Source organism: Nerophis ophidion, linkage group LG26, assembly GCF_033978795.1.
Source record: "Nerophis ophidion isolate RoL-2023_Sa linkage group LG26, RoL_Noph_v1.0, whole genome shotgun sequence".
NCBI classification, from domain to species: Eukaryota; Metazoa; Chordata; class Actinopteri; order Syngnathiformes; family Syngnathidae; genus Nerophis; species Nerophis ophidion.
In genome coordinates, this window is record NC_084636.1 from 19,810,102 (window position 1) to 19,825,779 (window position 15,678).

General features: G+C 37.2%; 1 protein-coding gene across 2 annotated transcripts in view; it reads left to right on the top strand.

The window, feature by feature from the left end:
* The window catches only part of faf1 (Fas (TNFRSF6) associated factor 1), a 269,960-nt gene that overhangs the window by 244,267 nt on the left and 10,015 nt on the right, over positions 1-15,678 (top strand). For both annotated transcript variants that reach the window (XM_061888509.1, XM_061888510.1), the window contains one exon: positions 1,530-1,745. In XM_061888509.1, coding sequence (XP_061744493.1) covers positions 1,530-1,745 — 216 coding nt within the window. The remainder of the gene's footprint in view (positions 1-1,529; positions 1,746-15,678) is intronic.

Sequence of the window (15,678 nt, forward strand, 5' to 3'; positions counted from 1 at the left end):
CCCGATTGTAGCTGAGATAGGCGCCAGCGCCCCCCGCGACCCCAAAAGGGAATAAGCGGTAGAAAATGGATGGATGGATGGATGTAAATACATATATTTATCAGGGGTGTGTGAAAAAATCGATTCAAATTTGAATCGCGATTCTCACGTTGTGCGATTCAGAATCGATTCTCATTTTTAAAAAATCGATTTTCTTTGCGATTTTTATTTATTTATTTTTTTTATCAATCCAACAAAACAATACACAGCAATACCATAACAATGCAATTCAATTCCAAAACCAAATCTGACCCAGCAACACTCAGAACTGCAATAAACTGAGGAGACACAAACACGACACAGAACAAACCAAAAGTAGTGAAACAAAAATGAATATTATCAACAACAGTATCAATATTACTTATAATTTCAGCATAGCAGTGATTAAAAATCCCTCATTGATATTACCATTGGACATTTATAAAAATTAAAAAAAAGAACAATAGTGGCTTACACTTGCATCGCATCTCATAAGCTTGACAACACATTGTGTCCAATTTTTTCACAAAGACAAAATAAGTCATATTTTTGGTTCATTTAATAGTTAAAACAAATGTACATTACTGCAAACAGTTGATAAAACATTGTCATTTACAGTTATAAAAGCCTTTTTAAAAAAATCTACTACTCTGCTAGCATTTCAGGTAGATCCCGCTGAAATCCTATGTATTGAATGAATACAGAATCATTTTGAATCCGAAAAATATCGTTCTTGAATCGAGAACTGCGTTGAATCGAAAAAAGTCGATTTATAATCGAATCGCGACCCCAAGAATCGATATTGAATCGAATCGTGGGACACCCAAAGATTCGCAACCCTAGTATGTATATATGTGTATAAATATATATGTATGTGTGTATATATATATGTGTGTGTATATGTATATATATAAATATATACGTGTGTGTGTGTATATATATATATATATATATATATATATATATATATATATATATATACACTGTATGTATATTAGGGCTGTCAAACAAAAAAAAACATATATATATATATTTTATATATATATACATATATATATATATATATATATATCCATATCCATCCATTTTCTACCGCTTATTCCCTTTTGGGGTCGCGGGGGGCACTGGGGCCTATCTCAGCTGCAATCGTTATATATTAATCACACAGTTTACTTTGATTTTTATGGGCGGTACGGGTTGTTATATGGCCTGTAATCAGGTCAATGTGCTTTTGGAAAGTGTTCATAGTTCTTCGTTTTGTTTTGATACAGCCTTATTCCAAAATGGAATAAAATTAATTTTGTCCTCAAAAGTCTATGTTGAATTTACCACATTATGACAATGTAAAGTATTTTTACATTTTTCTAAAAATTAATAAAAAAATAAAATTAAGAAATCACATGTACATAAAGTATAGATGGCATTTTTGTGAGGGGCGCCCAGATTCTTCTTGTTAAGGCTTTTCCATAATACAATGTGCTGTACTGACCACACTGTTTTCTTCTTGTCAGGCTATACGTTTATCATTGGCGCAAACCCTACCGCCGGAGCCCGAAGAGGAATCAGGAGAGCAGATCAGCAAGTTGCGAATCCGCACGCCCAGTGGCGAGTTTCTGGAGAGGCGCTTCCTAGGCGGCTCTAAGCTCCAGATGATCTTTGACTTTGTGGCTTCCAAGGGATACCCTTTCGACGAGTTCAAGCTCCTTACCACCTTCCCTCGCAGAAATGTGAGTTGTGTAGTTAGTATTTTTATGAAAACTATTTTAAATAATCTGTGGTCTGTTTACAATTGATATGAGTGCCACACAATAGCAAGTAATTTTAACACATATTGCCACACACATTTTACATTTATCATAATGTCCACTTAAATTTTAACAAAAAAAATTCTCTAGATCCCGCTGTACATTATTTCCAGCATATTGAAATTGATTCAATAATTATTTTCACATATTAGTGATAACTCTTTATCTCTCTTTTTCCCGCACACATGGCAGTTAAATTAAATCAGTATAAATAATAATATTGGTATAGTAAATAATATTAAGAGATTTTTTGTAAATGACAACATTTCATTTGAGCTGACCTGTTGTCTTAAGATGCATACAGTATACCTATCTAGCTATACAGTATGGTATACAATTTGAGAAAGCCCAGGTGGATATAATATGGTTGTCTTCAACCTTACATTTTTGTTATTTGATATCCCCCACAAATAGAACGGGGGGAAAAAACAAACTGCTAGTTAGCTAGGTTAGCAAGGTCAATTAGGACTCACTGCAAACAAAGGCATTTTACAGTATAGGAGTGCCGTTCTTTTTTGCGGTTTTATTAACTACTACTTTGTTCTTGTCTACGGTGGTTATTCAACAGGGAGTTGTATCGTTTTCTAAGAGAAGTGTATTGTTCATGAATTGCACTGTAATCTTTTGTTAACAGGAAATTTGGACTGTTGATTTGTCCACCTAGGCCCACCTACTGTTAAGCGCGTATTAATTCATGTGCCTGTTGTGATACTGTACAATATGACTGGAAAGATACTGTCCGCGCTAGCAGTAGTAAACTCTTTTTATTTTTTATTGTATTTTATTTATTTATTTATTTTATTTTTTTTAATAGATAACAGTAGTAATCTCTATGGTCTTTCTTCTGACATCAGCCTGCTGTCACTTGCAACCAAGTCATGAAAAGTGCTTGTATGCCATGCTGTATGGTAGCAAGTTAACAAGCACTGTTTTAACTGCTGGTTTAATTAGCCATGCTGCTGGAAACAAAACTGAGATTTCCATTAATAAAGATAGGAGGTGTGTTTGCATTGAAATGCATGCATGCATAGGCTTGCCCAGGCAGTGTGCCACAGCAGCCCTCAGAGACCGTTATGGCACAAACATCTCACGCAAGCGCACATATTAACACTCAGCTCACACTCTTCATTTTGTCACACATGCACAAATATTTTCAAGCAAACACATGCCCCACTCACAACTTTGCCACTTAAAGTATTCACAGTTTTCCATTTATAAACAAGAGTAAATGTGTTCAAGACTGAGATAAAGAGGTGTCTGCATCAGAGATGAAGTTCCTGAAAAAACCGGATGGCTGTTAGGGAAAGCTGTCTGATAAGGAAATAACCAGAGAAGACAAGTGTAAATATTGAAAAGAAAACTATAAATTATTGGAGAGAAGCAAGAAATGTTGGGTTTTGTGGATAAGTTGAAGTGCCAGTGAACGCAGGTCCTGTTCTAATCCAGCAGATCAGTGTTGTAATTAAATTAGAGGAAGCATAGAAAGCTTCCATCTTGTCCAGACGCTCTCACTGTTGCTCTGCCAGGATTAGATGATGGAGCACTATTGTGTTAGTAATGCTGCACAACTGCTGACATGTTTTCCGTTCTCTGCTTCTGTGTAGCATTGCGTTGTCTCTCTTTATTTTGTCATGTTCTTCTTCCTCTGCCTGCTTTCAAACTTTTGTGAAGTATTCAGGTGACAGTTTATTTTGGATCATCACCACTTTTTAGGCCAATAAATTTTTTTTAACAGGACCTCAGCTCTCAACACAGGCCAAACATTGGCAATCATTTTGTTTAATTTTGCCGGTTTATTGCCATTTAATTCTATGTATGTGTCAATACATAATAATTGTAGGTACATTTATTTATTTCAGTAGTTAACATGAAGAGGTGAAACATGTATATTTTATCAAGGTTATGGCTCTCCAGTAATATTTTTCAGGCAGTAGCATATTACAAAAATGTAGTTACAACTTAACACTGATGGCTCACTGGACTGGCTAGTAGGTATCATGGCAATTTTCCCTAATCGACTATTTAAAGGCTAGAGTATACAAATTAGTTTTAAGTTGAATCTTAAATGCTTCTACTTAGATAGCATCTCTAACTGTTTTACCGGTCAGGCATTCCAGAGTACTGAAGCCCAAAAACAAACACTCTTTTTTTGGGGCTCAGGGCCCCAATCATGAATAAGCCGGAGTTCTTTGAACACAGATTTCTGGCCGGGACATATGGTACAATACAATCAGCAAGATAAGATGGTGCTAGATCTGTTTAGTATTTTATATGTACTGTTGTGTTCAAAATAATAGCAGTCCAACATCACTAGCAAGATAAATCAATGTTTTTGTCATAATTTCAACTTCTACACTGCAAGTAAGTTTCTAGAAGCTTTAGTAAAGGTATGGAAAACCAACAGACCCAACAGGCATGACGTGCATTCTGCTGATTCAGTGAAACAGAATCATTAACTGAAAAGGGGGTGTTCAAAAAAATAGCAGTGCGTAGTTCAATTTAAAAAAAAAGGTGTTAAATAAGTCACCCTTATTTAAGGATCACGGCAACTGACGCTGCATATGCAGGCTGTGCTTTTGTCCTTGAAAGAGTCGTTTAAGACACTGTTTAGAAGAAGAGCGTTCTTTGATTCAGAATTTCATAAAATAGGGGAAAATGTATAGAAAAGTGGAGAAAAGGATATGTTTTTCAGCTAAAATGATATCAAACGCTTTAAAATGTCAGCCAAAACCAAAAAGGCGAGGAAGAAAAAGAAAAACGACTATTGGAATGAATGGGAGAATAGCCAAAATGGCAAAGGCTCAGCCAATGATCAGCTATAGGAGGATCAAAGAAGATCTAAGATGGCCTGTGAGTACTGTAACAATCAGACTATGTCTATGTGAAGCCAAGCTACCAGCAAGAAGCCCCCGCAAAGTCCCATTGTTAAAAAAAAGACGTGTGCTGAAGCGGTTACAATTTGCCAAAGAACACATTGACTGGCCTAAAAAGGAATGGTGTAATATTTTGTGGACTGATGAGTAAGACTGTTCTTTTTGGGTCTGAGGGCCACAGACAGTTTGTCAGACGTCCTGCAAACATTGAATTCAAGCCCCAGTACACAGTGAAGACGGTGAAGCACTGTGGTGCAAGGATCATAATATGGGGATGTTTCTCGTACTATAGTTTTGGTCCTATTCATCGCGTACCAGGGATCACAGATCAGTTTGAGTACATTAGAATACTGGAAGAAGTCATGTTGCCGTATGCTGAAGAGAAAATGCCCTTGAAAAGGATGTTTCAACAAGACAATGACCCCAAACACACCAGCAAGCGAGCAAAATCATGGTTCTAGACAAACAGAATTCAAGTAATGGAGAGGCCAGCACAATCCCCGGACCTTAATCCCATTGAAGATTTGTGGGCTGACATAAAAAATGCTGTTCATGAGGCGAAACCAAAAAATGCAGAGGAATTGTGGAAGGCAATACAATTGTCCTGGGCTGCAATAGCTGTTGACCGGTGCCAGAAGTTGGTGGACTCCATGTGCCACAGATGTGAAGCAGTTCTCAAAAACCGTGGTTATGCAACTAAATTGTAATTAATAATTCGAGGGGAAGTTGAATCTGCAAGCCTTTCTTAGTTTATACAGTACATTTGGGTTTTGTAAAGAAAGATGTCAACACTGATATTTTTTTGTTTTATATTTGACTTTTTTTTAAATATTGTCAAATTAAATTTGTTTTTTCCAAATTGCTGGTTTTGGATGTGCAGTCTCCCCAATGCATTTGTGTTAATGAAAATACAATTTATTAGAAAAATTTTGAGGTTTACTCACCTCTTTAAACAAACTGCTATTATTATGAACATAACTGTAAGTAGTAAAACCTTAAAGTTGCATTTGAAGGCACAGGAAGCCAGTGCAGGTGAGCCAGGATAGGTGTAATGAGATCAAACTTTCTTGTACTTGTCAAAAGTACAGCAGCCGCATTTTGTACCAACTATAATTGTTTAATGCTAAACATAGGGAGACCTGAAAATATTATGTTAGAGTAATCGAGACGAGACGTAATGAACGCATGAATAATAATCTCAGCGTCGGTGGTAGACAAAATGGGATGAATTTTAGCTATGTTACGGAGACAAAATAAGTAACACTCTTAATGTGTGACTCTAATGAGAGTTGAGTTGAAGATGAAATCAAGATTCTTTACCAAGTTGTTTTGTGTAATAGTAATGGTAGTTCAAATGTTAAGGTACTATTATTAAATAGGGGCCGGTGTCCGGCAGGACCGATAATCAGCATACCTGTTTTCGTAGCATTGCTTGACATCCATTGTTTAATTTCATTTAGACACGCCTGGCGTGTTGGTCAGCTTTAGGGGCATGTAGAGTTGGGTGTCATCAGCATTACAGTCAAAGCTAACACCGTATTTACGTATGATTTACCATGAATTGATTAACGTGGACCCTGACTTAAACAAGTTGAAAAACTTATTCGGGTGTTACCATTTAGTGGCCAATTGTACGGAATATGTACTGAACTGTGCAATCTACTAATAAAAGTATCAATCAATCAATCAATCAATGTCACTTAGCGGCAGCATTTAGATGCTGAAGAGTGCAGGGCCAAGAACCGAACCCTGTGGAACTCCACACATGACCTCAATATACTCCAGGGTCACATTGTTATGGGGATCCTGTCAGGAAGTTAAGAGTTAAACCAAGAAAATGCTAAGTCTAATATACATGTTTTGAATGTTATGATTAATGGTATTGAAAGCAGGGCTAATATCAAGTAGCAGCAACATGGATGACACATCAGCATCCATAGTTAGCAATAGATTATTAGCCATTTTTATTCATTATATTCTACGAGAAATGCTATGTGTGCAGGAATTTTTCAGCCTGGTGCTGGTTAGTTCTAGCTTAACTGACTCCTTACCTGGGCAAACACACACTGTACGTGCCTGTGTTTGAGTTTGCTCTAGTGTAGTTAGTCAATAATGACTCAAATAATAATCTATATTTCTGGAAAAAGCGATTGCGGCAAGCCCAGTTTGCCACAGAAAGTGGGCAACCTATTAATAAACCTTAGTCCCATTTCTCTACAAAAACAAGCAGATAGAAAAATAGTACTTAGCTTTTTCGTGGCACCAGACTTTTCCAGACGTGATGTCACTCACTGGCCAAAATGACTGACGTGACAACAGTGGCAGTAAGATGAAACTCAAAAAAGAGAATAATAAAAACCTGTAAAACTTTAAAAAAAAAAAAATGTAAAAGACTGAAGATAGTCATTGCAAAAATTATATTACAAAAAATATTTAAAGAAAGTAATTTTTTATGTTTGTGTTTTATATTTTAATTAGAACTTATATAACAAATACCATGTTTGTACAATGGCTTGTTTTACTTTCAATAACAAAATATTTAATTGGCAATATTCTGTCTTCATAGTCAGCAGCCATCCTACGAGACTCAGTGACAAATATAAGGCAAAAAAAAAAAACAGTTTCAGTCTGATATATACAATGCATGACCATTATGTTTTATTACCTGAATGTGTTGCTCAAAACCATTTTCTACCGCTTGTCCCTTTTGGGGTGTGCGGCGTAAATCTGTGCCAACAAAAGTTGCAATGACCTCAATTACTGTATATTTATGGCCTACGGAGAAGCAGGTGGTAATGCTAGTAAGTCCTTTGGTGTATTTTGTTTTGCCCAAGACAGATTGTTGTTGGACGTTAATGTTAGCATTGTGTGGTACTACTGCTGCTGCTTCATGCACGAAACTAAAATTGGTGGCAGGATGGGTGTAATTGTTATCATGCTTTATGAATCTACACGGCAAAATTGAAAATAATCTCAATCCATAATCCCTATGTCTAGCATTGTTAATGCTAGACATCGGAAGACCTGAAAACATTATGATATCAATTGTTTCTTCAATTTTTGGTCAAAAATCAATGCACCGATAGTGCATTGATTTTTCATAATGCTGTCATACGGATGTCTGGAATTAAAAAGTGACTATTTGAGTTGCACTGCATTAAGAATGTGGTGAGACAATAACAACAACCGGTACTTTTAAAAATGGAAGTTAGTGATTTTAATTTTGGAACAAAAGTTTATGGCGCATCTTGGTTCCAGAGCAACTTTTTGAAACGGATATGCATAGGTTTTTGTTGTCATGGCGAGGTATGCGAGTTATATTTACTGACCCCCACTTATCAGCAGTTACCTGACCACAATAACTTTCTAAAGCAGCTTTCTTGACCGTCTCTTTGTCCTTAAATGTCTGGCTCCTTGAGGGCCTAAAATCCAAAAATGTCTTTAACATAAATTCCAAGATAATGTACCTTTTTATTTGCCATAATATATGAGGGCTCAAATGGGTAGATCAACTTTTTGAACCTCTCATCTGTTACAATGCTCAAAGTCTGAGTCTTTTTTAACCATACTCTGATCCACTGCATAATTTCTAGATGTGTGGAATCAGACAAGAAAGATGCATATGTATAAAATTTGATTCTATTATTATTCCTGCAGATATTAATGATAAAGTAACATTTATAGAGTTGGTAAAACTGTTGAAATACCTAGGTTCATTGCAGATACATTCCCTGTTGTATCATTTGTATGCAGAGCCCTGAGATAGTAAATCATTAAATTGCTAAAGTTTAGGAATACATTTATTTGCAGTAGAGCATACAGACACAGACATTCAATTATAATTAATAGCAAATATTACAAAACGTTTTAAACAAATAGCTGTGCACAAAAGAATATGAAAAGCATAACTCTGGTCAAATAGTTAACAGGGAAAAAAGAATCTGACAGTGATGTAGTTTTTTTTTATTTTATATTCACATGCTCTAAGCACTGTTAATATCTGAATTGTGTGAATTACATTCATAGTGCACATTTCTCGAGAAACTCAAAGCTGTAAGCTACCAGTATAAGTGGCACTGGGAGCAGGTGGGTAAAGTCTCTTGCCCAAGGACACGACGGCAGTGACCAGGATGTGGGAAACTGTATAGGACTTTGATTTATACTATAAATTAATCTCCGAATCCAAATTTCCGTAGAGCAGCTAAAATAACATTTTAATCTCTCCGTCAAATGCTTTTTCAGCATTTAATTAAACAACAGAGTTTTTTAGATTATGAATAACGAAATAGTCCATCAGATTGAGTAGACGGCGAAAATTGTTGGATGAGTGTCTACATTTGATAAAACCTGTTCGATCAATATGTTCTGTATGTGGAGTGACTTTTTTTAATCTTTGAACTAATACTTGCAGATAATTTTAAGATCAACATTAATCAAGGAGATTGGCCGGTAACTGGTTGGAAGTTGTTGGGTCTTTAATCGGTTTCAGCAAGAGACTGATTATAGCAATTCATGTTAGGAGGAAGGAATCAGTTTTCTTTAATCTCTTAAGCCATTTTTGTAAATGTTTGAGCCAGCAGTGACCAGAATGTTTTGTGGAACCCATCAGGCCCTGGTGCTTTATTCTTTGGCATCTGTTGAATAGCATAATGAATTTCAGTTGCTGAAATAAGTAGATCTTATTTTGATACCTGCCCTGTTTTTAATTTAGGCAAGTCTATATTATTAAGAAATGTGTCAATATATTAAGAAATTAGTAAATCTGGGACGTATATAATGTAAGTTTTTGTAAAAGTCTCTAAAGAAAGAAATAATTTCCTTAGGAACGTGTGTAATGTTCCCAGCTGAATCTTTAATGGATGGTGTAAAACAGGGGTGCCCATTAAGTTGTTCTCAAGCTACCAGTCAATTGCGGAGGGTGTGTCAGTCGATCGTCAGCCATGCATTAAAAAAATAGTCCTAAAAATTGGCGATCCTCAATCGCCACTATGACGTCACTTGACAGTCACTACACCCGAGGATCTCGTTAGATGACGCTGGGTGCTGCAAGCTCAGTGTGAAGATAAAAAACGACTGACAGGAAGGCGAGAAACACTTTTTTATTTCAACACTGTCGTGCTGCACCTGCCGTCAAAAGCCTAAAGACCGACCACACAGTTCCTGTCTTCACAGTAAAAGTGCTGCTCCACCCTGCCTGTGCTGACAAATTAAGAACCTCAGAAAGCTAACACACAAGCCACGGAGTTTGCTGTCATGATATTTCTTGTAAATTGTTTAAAATCAATTATGGAAGCTGGACAAATAAGATGCCAATAAACAAACTATTTCATGTGGCATTGGACAGCAAGGAGGACTTATCTCCTCCACAATGTAAATTCTACAATGTGAAAGCTAGCAGCACTACTGTGAATCATCTCTTATTCCAATCAATGCAAGTCATCAGAATCATGTAATACACCAACTTATATTCTTGTCTCCATGAAAGAAAGGAATCTATATGTTATGGTTATGGTTTGAGTTTATTTCAAACATGCATACAATTAATATATGATACGATTAAGCATGCTTGTATTTTTATTAAACACTTTTAACATGTTGACAAAAACAACTGTTTCATAAATATATATATATATTTATATATATATATATATATTTATACATATATATATATATATATATATATATATATATATATACATGTATGTATATATGTATGTATATATGTATAAATAGATAAATATATATATAATCATATAAATATAATATATATAAAAATACAATATATAAATATTTTTATATATATATATATATATATACACACACAACCATTGATTGTCTACCGCTTGTCCATTTTGGGGTTGTGGGAGGGGGTTGGAGCCTATTCCCAGTTGTATTCGGGCGGAAAGTGGAAAAGGGGGTAGATTACCTTGACTTGGTCTTTTGAAAAGCAGCTTGCCTGCTGAAAAAGTGCGGACACCCCTGGTGTAGAACTTTTTTCTTTATTTGCTTTAAGATTGTTAGCCAAATATTAACTTGGTTTGACTTCTTAGAGGGCTTTCCCATGATCAAAGCACTCTTCAATATAGTCTTAGAGTGCCTCCAGATTTTTATGTTTTAATATTTTATTTGCTTATTTTTGCCTTCATTTAATTTTGACAAATGTTTGAATTAATCAGAATTGTTTGACAGGTTGTGATCCGATTGACTGTTTTTCCCGCGTCACTGACTGTTTTTCCCGCGTCATGTATGCTCCCGTGAGACTACAGCATCATGTCAACGTCTCCACATCTTTAAGTTAAACTACCAATGATAGTCACACACACACACACTAGGTGTGGCAAAATTATTCTCTGCATTAGACCCATCACCCTCGATTTAGTGCCAATGCCTCCACACTTTGTTTTACAGCTAAGGCTAAAGATGCATTCAAATAAGATAAAACTCCTGGAAAGAAAACCTTTTTCTGTTGTAGACTTCAACACCTGGGTGGGCTCAGATACCTCTCCCAGCTGGGATTGGTAATCACAATGAGAACATGCAGCAGTTGCTTGAGCTCTGCTCTTACCATAATGGCATCACTAACACATTCATCTCCTTTAAGGAGGCACTCCAGGACCCAACATTGGCACCAGCTGGACTTTTTCATAACCAAGAGACCCCTACGCAAACATGTGCTTGACACTCAAACTTACCACAGTGCTGACTGTGACACCTGACCAATCCCTGGTCAGTAGCAAGCTGCGTCTCTTGACACAATAATATCAATTTTTCCAAGCAAAATCGCTGCCCTCGCATAAACTCCACCAGAGCATCAACACCAGAACAACGCGTACATTTAACCAAATCCATTAATAAGCACGGCCCAATTTTTAGTGCCACTGCACGATGGAACCACATCCGTGGAGTGAAGCTGCCTTTTTGGAAAGAGTGATAAAAAAACGACGACTGATTCCAGTTGCAGATTGAAGAGATGGAGCCTGACTACAGCTAAGTGTTCCGCACTTCTCAACACTAAAAAAAAATGGCGACCACAGTCATCCTTAACAGGCTCTTGATTACTCGCCGAAGTAATGTTACAGTAGAAGTGTCGTAAACAGACACACTTTGTTTCTTGGCTTCATCGGCCTGACTAAGGCATTCGACTTAATCAGCCGAACCAGCCTCTTCAACCTCCTCTACAGGATTGGCTGCTCCCCCACCCATGCCCTCAAGTATGATCACATCTTTTAATTATGACATGGCTGACACCACCCAATATGATGGAAAATCCTTGGATTCCTTTTGAAGAGCAATGTGACGCAAAGGTGTGTCCCGGCCTTGAAACTATTCGGTGTGTTCTTCTCCATCCTCCTGGATAATGTCTATCCACCGTGTGAAGAACGCTCATTTCTTGACACCAGCAGTGACAGGAACGTCTTTAACCTGGCCCGCCTCAGAGGAAAGACGAAGGTGCTCAGAATCCTTGTCACAGAGATGCTCGTTGCAGACGATGCGGCCCTCACTGCCCACACCAGAGGCATTTCCATGATTTAGCACTCTGTGTCTTGAGTACTTTTTGGTCTGGACATTTTACTCAGACAAGAATGCAAACTGAACATATTCTACATGCGCTGCCCCCAGGCACCACTTTGTATACTCACGTCGCAAACAAAGTTTACCATCCTCAGCCAGAGGTGGTCGCACTGGTCAGGCTACGTGTGCAGAATGGATGATGTTCGTATTCAAGGGAAATTTTGTATTGTGGATTCACTGCACAACCACGGCTCATAGGATATCCCACCTTCCGCTACAAGGACATCGGCAAAGCGGGTATCAATGGCGCAGTGACATCGAACAGATGACTAGACCAGAGTTATTCAAGCTCTTCTCTTCAAGTGGGGATCATAAGCCACTTGGCTTATGGCCCCCACTCTTATCCTCGTTTCAGCCAAAGCCATCTCTGCTGCCCCCATGGCTTTCCTCCCACCTTGATCTGTGATGCCCAGGGTTCTGTAGGCCTTGCTAAGGAAATCCGGCAAATCCCAAACAGCATACCTTTTTAGCTGGTCTTCCATCCGTTTCTGCGGCAGTCTTCCACCAGATATTTTGCCCTCTTCATCCCCGATCCTGTCCTCTCTAGCCATAGAAAGCTCCAGCAAGAGCAATTGCTCTGTGGTGCCAGAGACCAAGATGATTTGATCTGGTCTTCTCCAAGCCTGACTCGGAATCTGTCTGTGACTTTATCTTTCTTTAGGACAAAGTAGCTCATATAATTGGGTTTGAAGTCAGAGAACTGACCCTACGAGGATCTACCTGGCTGCTGGCACAGCAGTTGTTGTAACTGTGAGATCATCCATATAGGTCTTGCTGAGCGGGCCGCAGTTCGGGGGTCCTGCCAACTTGACAAGCATGTCAATTGCCAACACAAACAAGGTCACAGTGATAGGGCAGCCAATGATTATGCCCACTTTTAATCGTTGCGAATCGGTTATTGTTTTGCCTGAAGAAACTCTCAGTCTGAACTTGCTGTAATATTGCACGATGATGTTTCACTTTCTGGGCAACATCATGTGCCACATCAACCATTTTATGTGGGAGCCATCCTATGCGGGATTATGCATTTATGAGATCCAGCAATAGTACAGCCAGGTCCCCTCAATCTTTCTTGCCTTCCTGAAAGATGGGTTATGCATTATAGATATAATAAAAATTTCTAATGCATGCCATTTTTTTTTTATTGTTTCTATCACAACTTATTGTGCATATCCTGCAACTGCAGTCCAACTCTCTTTATTTCACAACTTTCCTCAATTACCCTTCGCTGGCACCACCCATCCATTTTCTACCGTTTGTCCCTTTCGGGGTCAATGAAGCCTATCTCAGCTGCATTCAACTTTATATCAGTAAATTATTCCCGTTAGATACGTTGTCCATCATCATCACTAGTTGACTCTGTAGTTGTTATGGCCTTTTACTATTATCTCAATATTTTTAGGCCATGTCACGATACACTCGATAATTTTCCTTAGCCTTGAATTAACACTTGATGCATATAATCACACCAGTTTGATGATTCTATGTGTCTGCATTAAGACATTCTTGTTCATACTGCATTGATATATGGTGATTTTAAACTTTCATGCAGAGAGGGAAAATACAAATAATTTACCAAAACTGAAATTGAACAGTTATTAAGCAGTGACACAAACATTCATGTAATTTCAAAACAAAAAGTGCAAGATTGTCAGAGACATTTTAAAACAAACTGTCTATATCTCTCTTCTATATCGCACGGAGACAAACCCACGATATATCGAGTATAGTCGATATATCGCTCAGCCCTATTTTAAAGGTTTTCAGTTTTATTTTAAAAAATATGTATAAAATGTGTCTCCTGTTATCCTCATATTAAGCAACCTGTGAGCTCAACAAAGTTTGAAAAATAAGCCAGTGCCCTACCAGACGTTAAACCTCACCATACTTCACTGATTATAGCTTACTGATCTTAAAACAAAAAAAATAATTGCATGTCACATTGAATGTTAATATTGTAAAAGAAACATCATTTTCAGGACAAAAGAAAAAGTAATTGAAATAAATATTAAAGCTACGTAATTTCATCTCGACTAACTTGTTTTCCTTAGTTACTAGTCTATGTAATTGTACCTCTAATAATACCTCTAATAACATAATTAATGTCTTATGCTTTTGCTATACTATTGATATGGGATTCCATGTGTACTTAATTAATTGGTTTCTGGCTGACATTAACACAGTACATTCAATTTGTCTCTTCAAAATGACATTAGCAGATGTCTCAATAAAATAAAATGTTTATCCACACACAATCAATGACTGTTTTTGATTTAGTGATGATTATATTTACTTCCCTTTTTTAGTCAAAATAGACAAATTCAAATTGTGGTGTATAGAATAAATCCTTAAAGAATGTTTTGATGTGTAGGCTTATTGACAGAGTGCATACGATGGTTTAACCATTTTTTTGTCTGATCTTTTTTTTGTAAGATACCGGTAATTGTACAATTAGGTGTAAATCATCATAGAAATATAAATGCTTATTTTTTTTCTTAAGCCACCTTCCTAAAGCTGCACCAATCAGTGCCCATCCCATCTTTCATTTTTTGGACTCCTCTTCAGCATTTGGTCCATGTGGCTTATCTCATCGGCACTACAGCAGGCCTTACACTGGCATCATTTGTATGGAGCTTAGCCGTGCTCAGGGAACTAACCCTTTTTACGGCTGCCTGTAAGTTTGTAGAAGGGGCGTGTGTATGTGCCTAATGTTTCATTTCTCATCTCACCATTGAATAGTTTTCCTGCTGTTACCATGTTCATTTAAGAGCGAACATGTTTAGACTTCAGCTCTGTCCGTCCATTCTTTCTCAGACAGCCAAACACTGTCAAACATGTATATATTTTTTTGTCGGTGTGATACTGTACACTTTCACCCTCTGCTAATCTGTCTTCCAACGCACTTCTCATACAAAACCTGAGATGTTGAAAAAATAAACAGCAGCACAAAAGAAGCTGTGCACTACAAGATAATAGGTTTTACATCTGTTGTGTGGTTCTGTTTTTTTTTTTATCTTGTATAAACATTTCAGTGGAACATTCAGCAGGTTTATTTTCCAAGTTGTCTCATTCATCCAAAGTGGCTTCCTTTGCTAGTACTTTCAAAATAAGTTATATGTGACTATTGAACACACTTCCTTGTCAAAAATCTAAATGTTTGCGGCCAGTATCTCCCAGATCCCATTTTATTAAAAATTGTCTTAGCATTTTAACTTTGACCGTGCTCACCCTGCTCACCCGCCTCCAAATCCTTTCTCTCCCTTAGTCTCAGTGTGCTCAATCTTTACCGTCTCAAATACAGTCCGTCTCTTACTCCCATTCCTATATTAGGCTTATTAATTGCATACATTTTAATGTCAACTTTTCTCTATCTTGATTGCTCTATTCAATTCCTTCATGTTTACATTTTT